We start from the raw sequence: 17,816 nt of genomic DNA, 5'->3' as shown, positions 1-17,816 counted from the left end.
CCCACACCTCTACATGCCGATAATACGAGTGCTATTCAGATCACGGCCAATCCTGTCTATCATGAGCGCACGAAGCATATTGAAGTCGATTGTCACTCTATCCGTGAAGCATTTGAAGCTCGTATTATCACTCTTCCACATGTTTCTACTGAACTCCAAATTGCTGATATTTTCACCAAGGCTCTCACTCGTCATCGACATTGCTTTCTAAGTAGCAAATTGATGCTTGTTGATCTACGGGCATCAATTTGAGGGGGGCTGTCAACGTACAAACAGTCCATACAGGAGGCTACATACGGCGCTGCAATAGAGGGAGGCTGGTCAACACTGCTAAATAGAGGGAGGCTACATACGGCGCTGTAATCTAAATCCTTAGGCGTAATTTTAGGGGCTCTTCCCGCTCAAACTAGACAGTACATAGATATGTAAATATGTTCTATATAAGGGGGATAAATCCTCTGAAAAGGATCATCGAATTGTAATCCATTTTTGACACTTGCAATGTCAATGGCAGGATCGTTGATCACCACAATAGATTCTGAGGAAACAAATATTAGTGAGAAAACTCGGCACGTATCATTGATTGACAATATTAATTTTTTCTCTGAAATTCCAACTTCCTCATCTAAAGCCAGTAGGATACGAACACTTATTTTGCATGATAAACTCAGGGATTTGCAAGTGTCATGTGAAGTAGTCTTTTCAAGTTTGAAGTTCTTGCGAGTGCTGGATTTACATGAAAGTCAGCTTGATTTAGTACTGAGTTCCATATGTAAGTTGAAGCATTTAAGAGATCTTGATCTTTCACAGAATTCGAAAATCGAGAAGCTGCCTGATTCCATAAGTAGATTGCAAAATTTGTATTCACTAAGACTCTCTGGTTGCTATAGGCTTAAAGAATTGCCTAGAGGAATTACGAAATTAGTCAACCTCAGGCATCTTTACAATGATGAATGTGATAGTTTGACTTATATGCCACGTGGATTGGGGCAATTGAAAAATCTTCAGACATTATCTACGTTTCATTTCCCCTCTGATTCGGCCCCAGAGGATATTGGCCAGTTAAGCGAGCTAAATACACTAAATAGCTTAAGAGGAGAATTACAGATTTTGCGTTTGAGACATGGGGAAGACATCGCATTATTAGACTATAAGGGTGCAAATCTAAAGGAGAAAGAACATCTTCAGGTTTTGGCTTTAGATTGGAGCAGAGGAAATGAAGAAAATGTTAATGCACGTGATGAAAATATGGCATTGGAAGGCCTTGAACCTCACCCAAATCTTAAAAAGTTGTACATACATTATTATGGGGGTGTGAGGGTTCCGATGTGGCTTTTGTCACTCACAAATCTTGTTGATTTGGAAATAAGTGATTGTAGGAAATTGAAATATTTGCCACCATTGAGTCAACTACCCTCTCTTAAGAGTCTTACGCTGTACAAACTTGAAGAAATAGAGTACGTATCAGATTGTAGTGACAACAATGAGTTATCTTCTTTTTCTTCATCAGCAGAATTCTTCCCGTCGTTGGAGAAAATTGAGTTCGAACACTGTCATAATCTGAAGGGTTGGTGGAGGAGGAGTGATTCTTATAATGTGGATGTCAATACTACTGATCATGAAAATTCCTTTGAAACACCATCAATCACGAGGCATGCTTTACTATTCCCACGTCTTTCAAGATTACATGTACGGGATTGCCATATGTTGACTTCATTGCCAATGTTTTCACATCTTGTTTATTTGAAATTAGAGCGTTGTAGGAGATTGAAATATTTGCCACCATTGAGTCAACTACCCTCTCTTAAGAGTCTTACGCTGTACATTCTTGAGGAAATAGAGTACGTATCAGATTGTAGTGACAACAATGAGTTATCTTCTTTTTCTTCATCAGCATTCTTCCCATCCCTGGAGGAAATTGTCATCAGTTTCTGTCGAAATCTGAAGGGTTGGTGGAGGAGGAGTGATTCTTATAATGTGGATGTCAATACTACTGATCATGCTTTACTGCTATTTCCTCGTCTTTCAAAATTAATGATATTGCGTTGCCCTATGTTGACTTCATTGCCAATGTTTCCACATCTGAAAGAACGGTTAATCCTATGGAATGCCAGGTGGAAGCCAGTGCAACAAACAATAACGAATGCCTCCTCCTCCTCCGCTTCCTCTACACCCATTGCCTTTTCATCTCCTCCTCTCTCCAAATTGAAGACAATAATCTTAAATCAAATTAAGGATCTAGAAACACTTCCAGAGGATGGGTTGCAAAACCTCATATCTCTCCAGCATTTGTCTATATTTGACTGCCAAAGATTAAAGTCTCTCTCCCGAGGGGTACAATATCTCACTGCACTTCAGGAACTGAGGCTTTCTAATTGTCCCATGCTTGATCTAGGCAACGATGAGCACGATATGCAATGGAAAGGGCTTAAAAGCCTCATCTCTTTGAAGTTTTCGGGTATGTCAAAATTGGTGTCTCTCCCATTGGGGCTTCAACATGTTACAACTCTACGAGAGCTCGAAATCTCAGATTGTTCGAGCTTGGTGGTTATACCAGAGTGGATCTGCAATTGGGCATCACTTGAGCAGTTGACAATTTATAGTTGCTCTGGTTTAACATCACTGCCTGAAGCAATGAGTTGGCTAACCTCTTTGAAAACGTTGGAAATTCAAGCTTGCCCCATCTTATTACGAAGATGCGAACTTGGAGGTGAGGATCGGCCCAAGATTGCTCACATCCCAAAGCTGGACTTTTGTCTTCGTCCTTGGCTTGGCTGATCCAGGTATTTTTCTACCAATTTTATCTTTATCCCCGCATCCACATTCAACTTATAAAATTCTATTTGCAGAAACGACTTCGAGTGAAGAAGAACAGAGGAGAGGGATTGAGAGCTTGTTAAAAAAATCTAATGCACTGCGACTTCTACAAGTAAATAACTTAGTTACGATTACCTCGCTTTCTTTATTGTTTTATCCTTTCCTATTCAAATAAGAAATATCACCATATACATGATTCTCGACATGCAGGAGAATAGTAATGAGGCGGAAGAAGAGCAAAGGGAAGAAATATAGGAGGGAGTTGCGGAGGAGATCCAGGACTGGAATCCCCAGCTCGCAATGTTGAGGCTGTGTAATTTCACGACAACAATTTCAACAGAGCCTGCATGTTTCTTAGCGTGGAAAGTGATGGTAATTTGATTTTTCTCAAGACTATCTCACTGCACTTACCAAGCTGGAACTTAGTGATTGTCCTATGCTTGATCTAGGCAACGATGAGCACGGGATGCAATGGAAAGGGCTTAAAAGCCTCATCTCTTTGGAGTTTACGGGTATGCCGAAATTGGTGTCTCTCCCTTTGGGGCTTCAACATGTTACCTCTCTACGACGGCTCCAAATCTCAGATTGTTCAAGCTTGATGGCTATACCAGAGTGGATCTGCAATTGGGCATCACTTGAGCTGTTCACAATTTCTAGATGCAATGGTTTAACATCACTGCCTGAAGCAATGAGTAGGCTAACCTCTTTGAAAAAGTTGACAATTCAAGATTGCCCCATCTTATTACGAAGATGCGAACAAGAGAGAGGTGAGGATTGGCCCAAGATTGCTCACATCCCAGAGCTGTTGTTTTTACCTTGGTCTTTGGTTCGTGACTGATCCAGGTATTTTTCTACCAATTTTATCTTTATCCCCGCATCCACCTTCTTCACCTTCAACTTGTAAAATTCTATTTGCAGGAAACGACTCTGAGGAAAGAAGAAACAGGGGAGAGGGATTGAGAGTTTGTTAAAAAATCTAATGCACTGCGTCTTCTACAAGTAAATAACTTAGTTATGATTACCCGCTTTCTTTATTATTTTATTCTTCCCTATTCCAATAAAATATATTACCATATGCATGATTCTTCACATCCAGTAGAATAGTAAGGAGGCGGAAGAAGAGCAAAGGGAAGAAATCTAGGAGGGGGTTGCGGAGGAGATCCAGGACTGGAATCTGGAGCCCGCAATGTTGAGGCTGTGTAATTTCACGACAACAATTTCAACAGAGCCTGCATGTTTCTTAGCGTGGAAAGTGATGGTAATTTGATTTTTGCTGAACTTGGGTGCTTTTCTAGTCTTGATTACTGCTTCTGCAACACATACAACTTTTCTCAAGACTATCTCATATGTCTAAACTTACGGGGATGATTTTTCATTTGCAATTTGGAGCACATGTATATAAAGTTGGTCATAGCTGCATGATGGATGATGTGACCAATTGCTTTGAACTCCTTTCATATGTGCATGCTCTCCAAGAACATTTTCTGTCATTCAATGATCTTATAGTTGGCTGTTGCATAGAAAATGAGGATTTTCTACTAATGTTGGGCTACAAAATATTCTGGTTTTCTTCAGATGGGAGACACCTCTCGATAATTGCCTACCCAGGTTTTGGCCACTTCAAAGTCATCGGTACCTGAATTTTGCAAATCTTATCCAAAGTAAAAATCCATCCAAGGCGTAAGGAATTTGATGAACATGAGAGAGAAATAGAGAAACTGGATGCTCCAAGCCAGGCCGTCAGCTAACTTGGTTTGCTTTTCTGAAAACATGGAAGAAACAAAATTTTAAAAACCCATCAAGGGAAAAAATGTCCTCCCAAATTTCAGCAAATCTCCTTGAAATTGTGGTCGAAACTAGGGGTCATTTGAAGAAGGATTGTCGCTTTTAGGCATTATGGTCCTAGATATAATCATGAGGTTGATGGAGGAGCTGTTTAAACTTGATGGAGATATTTTATAATTCCAATCTCAGACTGAGCAAATTTATTGAAAGATATTCCTTGACATCTGCAAATTTTGCTGACCTTCTCAATTCATAGTTTTTATGTTGTTTTGTGTGGAAATCTTTAGATATAAACGTCCACTTGCTAAGCCACCACCAATTGTTGCATAGGGAATCCTTCTTATGATTAAAATTTGTATCTGATTAGAACATGTAATTTTCTACCTCCGTCTGTTCAAGGACAGTAGCATTATGATCATAATAAGAAATACTAATCTTGGATATCTTTCTTCTATCTTCTGGTGCTACCCTCAACTTTCATTTTGAACTTTTTAAGAGAACTGAAAAACATGCATGTTGCCATGTAAAATATGAAAGTAAAATGCACATCACAAAACCACATACACCCTTATATATTATTAATAATACAATCAATTGTTAAGGAGCTCAAAAAAGAAAGAAAATGAATGAATGAAAAAAACTAAAAAAAATAAAAAATACAAGACGTTCTGTAATTTGATGTTGAAGTCAGGCAATTACTTCATCCTTCCCACAAGGCCTATATTTCACTTCTGTAACATTTTTGCTAGTCGTGTATAGAATGTCACAGCAGTCTCTTCCTCCGATCTGTGAAAGAAGAAGGAATTACAATTATCATTAAACCAGATCAATATTTTTTAACAATCATTATGTATTTCACAAAAATTACTTCTCAAAATCCACGAGACCTTATCAAAGTAGAAGACAAGATTTCCTAAGTTATTGAAGTGAACTACAAAAAATGAATGTTCTGGTTAAAAATCATAAGCATATAAAGAATTTACTTCCATGGGTGTTGTTGCTGGAGAAAACACCTGAATTTTGGTGATGGCATCTGCAGAATGATTACCAGTGAATGAACAAGCCGGCAAACCATGCACTGATCTTCTTATATAGGTTGTAACAATCTGGTTCTGTTGAGTATAATATTCAATAGAATCAAGAAAAAAAGCATGAGGAGCTTCACAGGGATTGTTGGAGGGCCACATGGTGTTGAACATGTATAATGGTGGCCTAACGTGGCCTAAATGTCTCGAGTGGTCTCCACAAACTGCTCCGAGGGAGTATGTTTTGATATATATAAGCCGAGTAACCCCATGACATGGAGAAAGACCAATTGCTTGGCCTGTGGTAGCAAATGGTTTGTTGAAGAAGACGTGATTGGTCCACTTTTGCAGCCTTCATGAAGTGGTTTATTGATTCTGAACAGTTCATGGTGGGGAAGATTGGGTTTATGGTGTCAATGTGGTGGAGGGAGAGGAAAGGAGACTGTGGGTGAGTTGATAAAAGACGTGACATGCACGTCATTGTGTAGATCAATCTGTAGTCACAAATACCCACAAGGCTTAGTTTGTGATGGAAAACCATATATAAGAGTATTTGTTTCATTGCCATATTTGGAATAGCTTTTATATGTTATTTAACTGTATAGAATGGTCTAATCCTACCATAGTATCGAAAAGATAAATGTCGATTTTAATCTTAAATATATCATCCCCAATTACAATGGCTTTTTGGCACATCGTAAGTGGTTGTCATTTAAGTGATGATACACAAAACCAATCAAAATGTGCCACGTCAACAAATGTGACTTTGATAAAATGATTTAAATGCTCGAAACTTTTGGTTCAGAAAGAATAGCAAGTATTGGTGCAAAATCACATATAGTAGCAAACTGAATTAGAGAAGCTTTTTGCAATTACATGATGAAACCCTTTCTCTCGAGTTAAAGAAACTCCTAAATCAGCCAAACAAGAGTGTAATGTAAAATCACTGACAAACAGATATCGCTCAACACAATTGTCTAACTTGGTTGCCAATGCTTGCACTAAAGGGTTACTCAAAGCATACTCGGCACCACCAAATGCCATTTCAAATGAGAAATCAAAGTTAGACTCGACACACTCTGAATTTGACCCAATATAGTAGTATATAGAATGGTTATACTTGGCTAGAACCTCAACTAAGTTATCCACAAACAGGACAGTTTCATCGTCTGCCATTACATACCATCTCACATCTTCGTCTCCCTGTCTAAATGTCTCCATTATTGTGCGTACCATTTGAACTTGAACCGGCCTCACAATTTTCGGGTAAACTTTCAGTTTATTGATGTTTTCATTGACACAAAAAGGAGTAGAAGTTGAAGGCAAAGTTTGGAACTCCGGCGTGGGTGCTACATCTAGGAAAAGATATCCCCAAGTGATGTGTGGTCGCCACCAAGCTTCAATGTATGGTTTCTTGTACTTCCATGTGTTCATGGAACCAACCATGCCAAACACAATGTGGCTGACGTTGGTAGGAGAATTCGTGATAATGGGAGTTGAGGAAGGATATTGCTTCTTTATGGTTCATAAGAGATCGGAAGGTTGGTAATTAGGAGGGTTAATAAAGAAAGTTTCGAACAAAAACTAGACTAGACCTGAAATAGCCAGAGACTTGCATAGGGTTCCAAGGGATAAAGGGCTGAGAGTTTGTTTAATGGTGCTCAAGTTAACAGAAGTTTGAGAAGACATTGTAAATGGTGGAAAGATATTGATGCAAAACTATGGTAAAATCAAATTAATAAAAGAAAATTTCAATTGAAGTTTTAGAAACAGTTTTGAAAGCTCCAAGTACTTTTAAAGTCAATGATTCTGTTTCAACATTGAAAATAAATGTGATTTTGCTCACTTTTGAACCTTATTCTCAGGTTATGTTATGGATTTCGTGAGAAGTGTAGTATCAAGTGCTTCAGGGCAAGCATGCATGCATTCATCTTTTTTAAATAGAGTTATGCAGAGGAGGCTGCAGGATCTTAAGGAGAACTGAACAAGTCCTTGCAATTTTCATGCCATACATACAGTTATCTTAAGAAAAAAAATTGTTCTATTTTTTATTCTGATTTAATCTGATTGTGGGTTGTTTGAACATAATATTGTTTTAATCTCTCTTTTTTCTTCTATTATTGTTGAGAACATGTCTACTACAATCTTCTCAATAGCCTCATTTTGATGTGGTGACTTAATCGAAACTAGATCCATTTCATTATACACAAGTATCCAATGATTAAATCTTCAGGTTGGTGGTTCTTTTGGCTCGAAAAAATATTTCTTCATATTTGCCAATTTTTAATGCCAATTGTTCTCTTGTCCCCAAGTAGGGGTGTAAAAAAAACCTGGAAAACCGGAAAACCGGACCGGACCAAACCGGACCGGTCCGGTTGTGCCGGTTTTGGACCGGTCCGGTCCGGAACCGGTTTTTATAACTAGGAAACCGGCCGGTTCCAGTCCAGTTCCGGTTCCACTTCATAGTGGACAGGCCCGGACCGGACCGGACCGGTACTGTTTATATATATATATATTAATATTATATATAATATGTTTTATATTATATAGACTTTTTATATAAAATAATATAAATTATAATTATATATAAGATAATGGACTTATAATTTATAAAATAAATGTTTAATCTTGAACATAAAAATTTAATTCATCATATGCTTTTAATATATAATATTATAAATATATATTATTAATAACATTTTATTATAAGAAGTAAGAACTAAGAACTAAGAAAAAAAAAATTACTCAAATAGTCAAATATTATTACTAAATTTTGAAATAATCACTAATACTAAATAGTCAAATATTATGACTTAATACTAAATACTAATAGTCTAATATTATATTACTAATTTACTATTAATATTATACTTTCAGTCTATGTATAAAATATAATAAACTAATACTAAAGTTTAAACTACTATACTAATTTTAGTAACTAAATCACTACACTAACAGAATTTTCAGATTAAATCTCTCATTCCAGAATTTTCAGATTAAATCTCTCATTCTTGAATTTTACATGCTGGAAAGTGATTGGATCCGTCCGTGACCCGACAAGTGTGACTGTAGATAGTTGAAAAAAAAATGATTGGATCCGTCCGTGACCTGACAAGAGTGGCTGGAGATTTGAAAAAATCACCTGATGTTGTTGAAAAACGGGATTGGAGGCTCCGAGTTTCTAAGAAATGTCATTTCACCGAAATCACATTACTTTTTGACTTGGATGATAGCTCGTCTGGTTCTTTGTGCTATCTCTATAAAATCAGTCCTGAACTTCATCAAATCCGCATCAAGTTTTCTTCTCATCTCTATAAACTCATCTGCATTCTTTCAAGATTCTTGTTTTTAAGCCTTCTATTCTTCTGTCAATGGCTCATTCATCTGCATCTCAACCTCCTGTCCTTTCTGCAGCTACCATTAGTGCCATGTTGCAACTAGAAAATAATAGTATGGCTAATAGGTCAGACTCCGAGGCCATCTACGACCTGGTGAGTGTTGGGACTCGCTACTCATCCTCCATTGTTGCTTTTTCCCAGCGGGTACAAGCCAAAAACCAAGAGGTTGAAAGGCTTAAAGAACAAATCGTTGTACTTCAACGAATTTCTCAAGAGTCTCACATAAGGGAAGGAATCGAACGACAGAAGAATAAACAGTTGAAGTCTCTTTTAGATTCTTCATTCCGCTTGCCAGCTCCCATGGCTAAGGATGACCTGATGTTGTATGAAGAGCATGAGCGTCTCAAGCAGGAGGCTAAGAACCTCAAGTTTATGTAATTGTTATAGTGTTTTTAATTGTCTTGTATTTATTTTATTGTACCATTTTTATTTTATTGGACCCTCTATTTTTTTGGCCATTTAAGTGTGTTTTTTTCTGTTTTGGGCCTAGCCCATTCACTGCCACTATAGCCCAGCCCGAGAACTCCACTTAACTATACCTATACGGTGCGTTTTAAGAAAATTAGGTTTACACTTTCCTTCTCTCCTCATTCGGTCCCGTGCGGCGTGCCTCTCCCTTCCCTCATACCTGCGCCGACTCCCAATCTCCCCTCTCTAGTCTCTTCTTCTTCTTCTTCCATTCTTCTTCTTGAATATTCACTCTTCAGACTTCGGTTTCTTCCTCTCCTCACAGTCACCGTCGTGCCTCACTGCCCTGGTGCATCTCGGTGGGTCTTCCACGCACAGCCCTCGTCGACGCCGTGAACCTCCCCTCACGCAGCCCCTCTCACGGACCCATGGTAATTTTTAGGATGTTTCTCTTTCATTTCACTTATCTAAGTTATTTAAAATTATTTTGAAACAATGAGACTTGCTAGTACTATGAATCTGAAATTTAGGATTTTTGTGTTATTAGGGTTGTTGTCTGTTGAATCCGAAATTTAGGATTTGTGTTATTAGGATTGTTGAATCCAAAATTTAGGATTTTTGTGATTGTGTTTGTATAAATTAAATTAATGCAAGCAGCTTGAAATCTTTAGTTTCAAAATTCTACTTGTTTGCAGATCACTTTCAGTAGAACTTTATAAAGCTTCACAGAAAATCCTGGAACATTTTTTTTATCGTTTATATTCCCTGCAATGTGATTCTTTCCAGCCATAAGGTTTAAACTTTCCCATATTTAGTGAGTTCTAAGAACAATTAAGAACTAATGCTCCCATGGTAGCCCATTTTGTTTGTGCAACGAAACAGAAGATTAGAAGGTCGAGCATGGCACATGAATTTTTTTTTTATTGTAGATTTTAAAACCGGAAAACCGGACCAAACCGGACCGAAAACCGGTAAAACCGGAATACCGGTTTATAAGAAAAATAGGTGCGTAATCGGTTTTGAAAAATACAAAACCGGTACCTACCGGTTCGGTCCTAGATTTTGTCCAAAACCGGACCAAACCGGACCGGTTACACCCTTATCCCCAAGTTTTCACCACAAGAAATTTGGTTTTTCTGGCAATCAAAAGTAGTTGCAAAACACCTATAAATCATTGAGATAACTTACTTCTGGTGAAAATTTGCTTGCCGAACTGTAGCCACAATTGTCTAGTGCAAAAATAGAATTTTCCGGCTAAACCTTTAAGATGCGCATGACCGACTCCTGTTTCCAAACCCAATATGGATATACATAGAGAGAGAGGGGCAGTGTAGATCACATTCAAGGGCACTATATAGATATAAGTGGAAAGCAAGAGACAGGCAGCGTAGCATCACATACAAGGTTACTATAGTTATATTTCTAGCATCACATACAAGGCTATCATAGATATAGATATATATCCAACTATCATCAGTATATAGCATGTCAGAATCTCAATTATCAACTGCCCAGATCAGACATCTCATCCAAACTTGTCATAACAAAGAGAAGCAGACCATTTTGTTTGGTAAGCTCAGGAGTGTTTTTTTTATTCAGCATCTACTACCCAAGACTAATTATAAGTCTTAACACAAAAAGACATAATTGTTTTCTGTCAAAGATAAATAGCTGAATCTTATGAGATGTGATATTTAACTAACACAAAAAGATACAAATTTCTAAGGACTCACATTGATGTTTCTCGTCTTAAGGATGCATCAGACAATAGCACATGCAAGCCTTTAAACCAGATGCAAGTTGAGCAGAATTATACAGTCCTTATCTCAAACTCTGCTAAAAACATTACTTATGCAGGTTAACATCAAGCCAAAGCATAAGGCTGCACACAATCAAAACAGAACATATGTTTTCAAGCCACCAAGTTTGCTGGTGGTAGGTGACAGTGCAGAATCTACATGAAAGGAAGAAGAGATCTAAATCAATTCAAGAACTCCATAGCCCACATAGGCAAAATAAATAAAGCATCATATTCCAGGGATGCATCCGCATTCGAAGCACCAGAACGGAAGAAACTCAGGCAGTTCTTCAATCTTGAAAATCTCTAGCATCACTCTTCATCACAAGAAAGAAATGGAAACATCCAGATTCCTAGGCTAGGGGAAAATATGATGATATTAATTTTAGGAACATAATTGATGATGTTATTAGTCAATCTCTAAAAGGTTCCAGCATGTGTGTGGTGAATTATTCCTAAAATAAAATTTCTAAGGCATTACACTTGTTAGGAAGGGTTAAGAGAAATGGAGAGAAAATGAAAGAGGAATGAAGAGTTATGCAGAGAGAGTCCGTCGGTGGAGTCAAAGAAATCCATAGAGGGTGCTAAAAAGAAGAGAAAATGTGTTACTTTGGAAAAGTCAAATTGAAACTGGATCTGATAAGAAATTTGAGATACATACTTCCATCATAATCTAACAATTCCTTACTTCTAGTAATACAGGTTAACCGAGGAATGGAGTTTGTTGGTGGTGAAAGTAGTGCACCAGAAATGAGCATTTCTAGAAAAAGGTAAGGGAAAATCTCTCAGAACCATCTCTCTGTGATGCTTGTTTTTCACAGCAAGATTGCCGGCTATACACTGCAACAGGAAAATCTATTTTATGGTAAAAGGGGTTTTATGATTTGAGCTAGGTACCATATCAACCAGCATCAATATTTTAATTATAAGCTTATATATATGTACATATATATAACTCTTCTTAAACCAAACATTTCTCGATATGAAATCATGAATCATCTATGCTCACCTTCAGAGAAGATAAATGAGTAAACGCATACAGGTATGTTATATCAAAGATATAAGCATAGAGGTCAGAGACAAGGAGGAAGAGTCTTTGCAAAACATTTTATCTACCATAACACCTCACATAACTGAGAGTTAGTTGAAAGAAGTATGGTGTCAAAAATTATTTAGTGCTACCTTGTTCATAATTCCACCAAGGTACCCCTCACCAAAGACCTCCTGATTAGGGGAAACCTCCAAATTGTCTTCTACTTTCCTCCCCTGCAACAAGTTAAGAATGCACAAAAATAAATCCACATCAATCAAAACTTAAGAATATTACTTGAATCAAATTATTTTTTAAAGTAAACCAACAATATTGAGAGGCTACTTCCAATCCAAAAGGAACTTCACAAAGTGACGTTAGTCACCACAATAAACAAAGGAACTTCATCAAGACTAGAAGTACTATTCTTCCATTTGCCTCATAATTAATTACCTATTTCCCACAATCTCCTTAAGCTCCACAAGCATGTCACCTGTGAGAAATCTTCTCAAACTACAAAACCTGAAAATAACAATCAAATGTATTAGACTGCAAGAAAATCTTACAAAGAACCAGCCACCAATAAGTGATCAATGTCAAAATGAAAGAATACTAATCATCCGCAAGATGGCCTTCCCAAAACCATTCTTTCCCATGATTGCCTAAGCCAGTGGGACGTAAAACAATAAGTGAAAAAGAAGCAGCAGAAATGACAGTTCAACGTCCATCTTTTTATAAAAGCATTACTAAATTCTCAATATCCAAATATATAAAATGAAAAAGCGACAGCCAATATTTTGCTAAAGAATAGCAGAAAAAAAAAAAATGTGAAGGACTAGGGGAAAGCGCTGTAGGAGTGGAGGGATAAAGGCATTAGAAAGAACCAAAGAAAAAAATTGTGCATGATACATAATAGTGATTCAAAGACGACGGAGGAGATGCCATGTATTAGGTTGTATTCTTTTAACTAAATAAAGTACTATTGAGGGCTGTAAACCATTCAAGAGATTAAAGAGGTCCTATATGTATATAGGATCAAGATTGTAAAATACCATGCTGCTAATAATTTTTCTTTTCAAAATTCGTTTGAATAGCCCGATTCCAATTTTTCGAGTTTTGGAAAAAACCGAAATATGGAAGAGACTAATTCTCAAATGAAGTTTGGAGTCACCACGGTGATTTTTATATAATTAATTATTTCCATCTAATGAATACAACAAAGAGGAAAGAACGAAACAATGAAGATCTACGGTATACCCAATGCAGAATCTCAGAAATATAAAAATAAATAGAAGTCGGAAGTTTGAAATCGTGACTTTTTGTGGCAACTACTTATCGCCGCAAAAAGTTCCTTGGCACGAAATGTTTCAGCAGCCGTCAAGTGTCGCCGTAAAATGTTAACAATCGCCAATCCCACTCCCAGCGAGTTTTCCTGCTTCAAAAATTTGAATTTGTGACCTTTTTCCTCTTTTGCCGGAAAGAAATACCCACTATAGTAAAAATCACTTTTTGAGACTAAATTTCAAACGTTGAAAAGAAAGTTAGCCGCAAATTTGTTGGAATTATGCTGGACTTGACCTTTTGTTGCTCGACTTACTAATGCCAACCAAAATCACGGGTCATAAGGTCGAAATCCACGATTATAGGTTCCAACATTTTGAGTCATTGGGCTCCCATGGCCAAGTGATGGAGATGCGAGACGAATCATTCGTAATACCACTAGGAGGGCTATGCGTGCTGAGGGTGGCATTGGGGTGCATGCATGGTTCGGATGGTAGGACCTTGGGCGTTTAAGACAAGATCAACTAGAGGAAGATCACACTTTCTTGATTTTAGAGGTTGAGAGGAGGCAAACTCCTTAATTTTAGGGGACTGGCCGACTTCTATTGTGATGAGCAGCCATGATCCTTTTAATTGGAAGATTTATCTAGTTTTAATATGTTTATGTTTATTTCCTTTATTTTAGTTATTAGATATTGTTTCCTTAAAAATAGGTTTCCTTAAACTTAAGAGTTGGACCTAAGATTGAGATTTGGCCTCATTTGTTTTCAGAGATGAAATGAGTTGAGATTAAAGTTAAAAGTTGAATAAAATATTATTAGAATATACTATTTTAATATTTTTTTTGTATTGAGATTTGAAAAAATTGAATTATTTATTTTATTTTGTATAGAAATTTGAAAAAATTATAATGATTAAGTAAGATGAGATGAGATGTTTTATGAAGGGAGGGCAAGATGGCGCCAACCCTAGAGTTCCCTATTTATATTTTTGGTTTGCATTATTATTTCATCATTATTGTTATGTTTTCTTTTAATGAATGAGAATTTTCTCTTCCAAAACTTTAGAAAGTTAAGTGCTAGCATGAATTATTCTTAATTTTCACTATCAAACCGATTTGGATCTTTGTGTTGCCTTGAGGTAACCATAAATCTAGCCACCCAACATGCCACAAACAAATGAGTGAGAGTGAGGCTTCCATCACCAAGCCGTAACCCTCGAAAGGAAACATAAAAAGGTCAACCTTAAAGACCAAGCTTTGGTTTTATCACTCAAAGCTACTCATTCTCTTCTTCGAAGAGACAAGCACATTGATACTTGAACTACGTACCAACCATATGCAAATCTCTTGCAAGAACCAAAGTACTAAAATAAATTGTGACTTACTTGTATTGACCAAAATAAAAGTGGAAATGCTGTCCGCAAAAACCTTGCAAGTTTCAGGTAGCTTGATCGATCCAACTATAACATGTTATGGAAATATTGGTGGATAATTGAAAATGCCGTATATTGAAAGATTTTGACATTAAATAAGAAAATGAATGGTATTAAAGAGGGGTAAATAAATTAAAAGGATAAATTGGTAAAAGAATTTTAAAAAATTAAAAAAAAAATAATGTTGTGGTTGTAATATTTTGTCAAAATAAAAATATTTGATAGACAGAAAGTAACTCTGCCCAAGTTTGTCAAAAATAAATGCTAACACATTAGCTTACACACAGACACACAAGAAATACATCCATATCACAAGTACTATACATCTTTTTTACAAGAGGGATGGTACCCTAATTTTAGTGATGACTCTCACTTGTAGCGGGAAGAAAACTGTGGTTACATAAAAAAGCTTGGCATATAAAAACCTGAAAACCAAGGTTTAAAATGTAGTAAGAAAAGTATATCGTGTATGTACAAACTAAAATTTCTATAACTATACAAAAAATTAAGTACTAATTATGAAAACAATCAATTCAACAGAAAATAACCAACACAAGAATGTATCAAAACGACAACTTACCATATTGCTTCCACTACAACAGATTGGACTTTTTCCGGCGAGTCAAAATCGCCGGCAAAACTAGAAAAACCCCGCTATATACATATGCCGGCGATTACAGACTCGCTGGTTAATCGCCAGTGCTATTCAGCCATTTCCAATATACTGCGGTGTAAAATAAAAATCGCCGCCAAATATTGCATATTTGCCAGCGATTTTGGAATCGCTGGCATAAGAATTCAAAAACATAACGCCATTTGCCAGCAATTAAGAAATTGTTGCCATTTAATATGCCAGCGATTTTTGAATCGCTGGCAAAGGAATTCCATAACCGAACTTTTTTGCCAGCGAAAAAAAAATCGCTGGCATATATATCGATAGCGAATTTTAAAACGCTGGCAAAGAAATGTGAGGGAAGTAGACCATAACTCAATTGCCACAATTCTTCTAAACGTCCTTCGCTTAAATAAGGACCATGACTCATATTCATCTAAACCTTTTAAGAAATATGGTTCTATAGTACAGGAAAGATTTGCCACCATTTTATTGCGTGTGGTCACTAATATTCTTTTGCCTCTTAAGCCAATCATCAATAGTATACTTTTTTTTTAAGCTATCTCATTTTTCGATATCCTCATTCCATACATCATCCAACACTAGCATCCAGATTAAGCACTGCTGGTGTTTGCCTCTCTCCGGATCATGACTCTGCTCACATGTCCTCTGCATCAATGCCAACTATAGAAAAATCATGAATGCCTTCATTATTTTCCTGGATTGCTTATGTTCTATTCTTTAACCTATAGATCAAATTTAAAATAATTGCTTAAAACAATTATGCCAACTATATATAGCAATGAAAAATTTGGTGGAGGCCATTGCTCTTGTCACCCTCTTAATTGGGGAGATGATTAATGTGAGAATCAACATGATTTCTAAAGTCGAACACGTATGTGGTACCAATTGGTAGTTCTTGACATCTTGTGGCTTGAAAAAATCAATTCTTTATATTTGCCAATTAGTGCTATCAATTGTTCTCTAGTCCCTAACTTGTTGGAATGAGGCTAGAATTGATCTTTTGTTGGTCGACTTACTAACATCAACCAAAATCAGGGGTCGTCTAGCTTAGCTATGGGTGTTATTTGCATACAACGGGGCGACGTTACTTGCTTCCCACCCTCGCATGGGCGGAGGGTGGGGTTTCCCCACTCCCCATTGGGAACCTACCCCTGAACAGTTGGGACGGGTCCCCTGAACCAATGCCTAGGGGCGGGGGTCGACCCCTTCTCCGTCCGCTCCCCCACCCAAGGGCTACAGTTGCACAAATCCATAAAAAATTCTCAATAAAATATCCACAATCACTTGCAAAGAAATAATTAGAGAGAGAGAGAGAGAGAGAGAGAGAGAGAGAGAGATCAAAGAGGGACTGAGAGTGAGGGAGAAAGCTTGAGAGGGAGAGAGGAAGAGACCGAGGGAGAGATGGTGTCATGAGTCAGGACTAGGCTGAGAGCAGAGAGGAGGAGAGAGAAATTCGAGGAGAGAGAGGGAGGGGGAAGAGAGAGTCACTCGGGAGGAGGGGGCTAGGGTTAAATTAACCGCCTCTAAAAAGATGTAATTTTCTTAAAAATAATAATAATAATAATAATTTCATTACCAAAATGACGGTGGCAGGGTGGCTGTCGGCAGAGCCCAGCTGCCCACTCCTAGTCCAGCCCAGAAAAACCTAGTCATATGTTCAAAATTCACAATGATAGAATCCAAGTTTTTGAGCCATTGGTCTCCTAAGAACGATCCGTAACCTCGAAGAGGAAGAATAAAGAGGTCATCCTTGAAGTTCAAGCCTTGTTTCTAGCACTCAAAGCTACTCATTTTATCCTTCGAAGCGACAAGCACGTTGATGCTTGAACTAACAACCATTTGCAAATCTCTTGCATGAGCCAAAGTAGTCACAAATTTGTGAGTGCTACTTAGTTCGATGAAAATAAAGATAAAAATGTTGTCCACGAAAACCTTGAAGTCTTCATGTAGCTTGATCGGACTATAGCATGTTTTGGAAATATTGGTAGATGATGAATACAATGTTTCAATTTATTTATTATTTTATAGATAATTGAAAATGGTGTATATTGAATGATTTTGACATTACGTAAGCAAATGAATGGCATTGAAGATGGGTAAATAAATTAAAATAATAAAATGATAAAAGAATTTTAAAAAATTAAAAATAATGTTGAGGTGGTAATATTTTGTTAAAATAAAAATATTTGATCGATAGAAACTA

General features: G+C 37.1%; 1 protein-coding gene and 2 long non-coding RNA genes across 12 annotated transcripts; 2 read left to right on the top strand and 1 right to left on the bottom strand.

Moving 5' to 3' along the window:
* Positions 1-501: 501 nt before the first annotated feature.
* On the top strand, positions 502-4,833 carry LOC122292886 (putative disease resistance protein At3g14460). 6 transcript variants are annotated; one of them, XM_043101428.1, is made up of 7 exons: positions 502-2,783; positions 2,850-2,929; positions 3,028-3,189; positions 3,267-3,660; positions 3,736-3,816; positions 3,917-4,075; positions 4,393-4,833. In XM_043101428.1, the coding sequence occupies exon 1, from the start codon at positions 502-504 to the stop codon at positions 2,776-2,778; it is 2,277 nt and encodes a 758-aa protein (XP_042957362.1). In that variant the 3' UTR covers positions 2,779-2,783; positions 2,850-2,929; positions 3,028-3,189; positions 3,267-3,660; positions 3,736-3,816; positions 3,917-4,075; positions 4,393-4,833. The 6 variants fall into 6 exon arrangements, with proteins under 6 accessions (XP_042957362.1, XP_042957364.1, XP_042957363.1 ...); XM_043101430.1 differs by having other exon boundaries at positions 4,154-4,833; XM_043101429.1 differs by having other exon boundaries at positions 3,914-4,075.
* A 317-nt stretch (positions 4,834-5,150) lies between these two features.
* LOC122292888 lies at positions 5,151-13,244 on the bottom strand. 5 transcript variants are annotated; one of them, XR_006237058.1, is made up of 7 exons: positions 12,715-13,244; positions 12,414-12,497; positions 11,167-11,266; positions 10,622-10,717; positions 5,616-6,121; positions 5,490-5,533; positions 5,151-5,388 (listed from the first exon to the last, which is right to left on the bottom strand). It is a non-coding gene; the product is annotated as an uncharacterized LOC122292888 (long non-coding RNA). The 5 variants fall into 5 exon arrangements; XR_006237056.1 differs by having other exon boundaries at positions 10,622-11,266; XR_006237059.1 differs by lacking the exon at positions 11,167-11,266.
* On the top strand, positions 9,500-11,887 carry LOC122292887. The gene is made up of 2 exons (XR_006237055.1): positions 9,500-9,864; positions 11,291-11,887. It is a non-coding gene; the product is annotated as an uncharacterized LOC122292887 (long non-coding RNA).
* Positions 13,245-17,816: the final 4,572 nt, after the last annotated feature.

Source organism: Carya illinoinensis, chromosome 13, assembly GCF_018687715.1.
Source record: "Carya illinoinensis cultivar Pawnee chromosome 13, C.illinoinensisPawnee_v1, whole genome shotgun sequence".
NCBI lineage: Eukaryota > Viridiplantae > Streptophyta > Magnoliopsida > Fagales > Juglandaceae > Carya > Carya illinoinensis.
The sequence above is the reverse complement of the archived record's forward strand: the minus strand, read 5'-3'. Positions and strand labels throughout refer to the sequence as shown.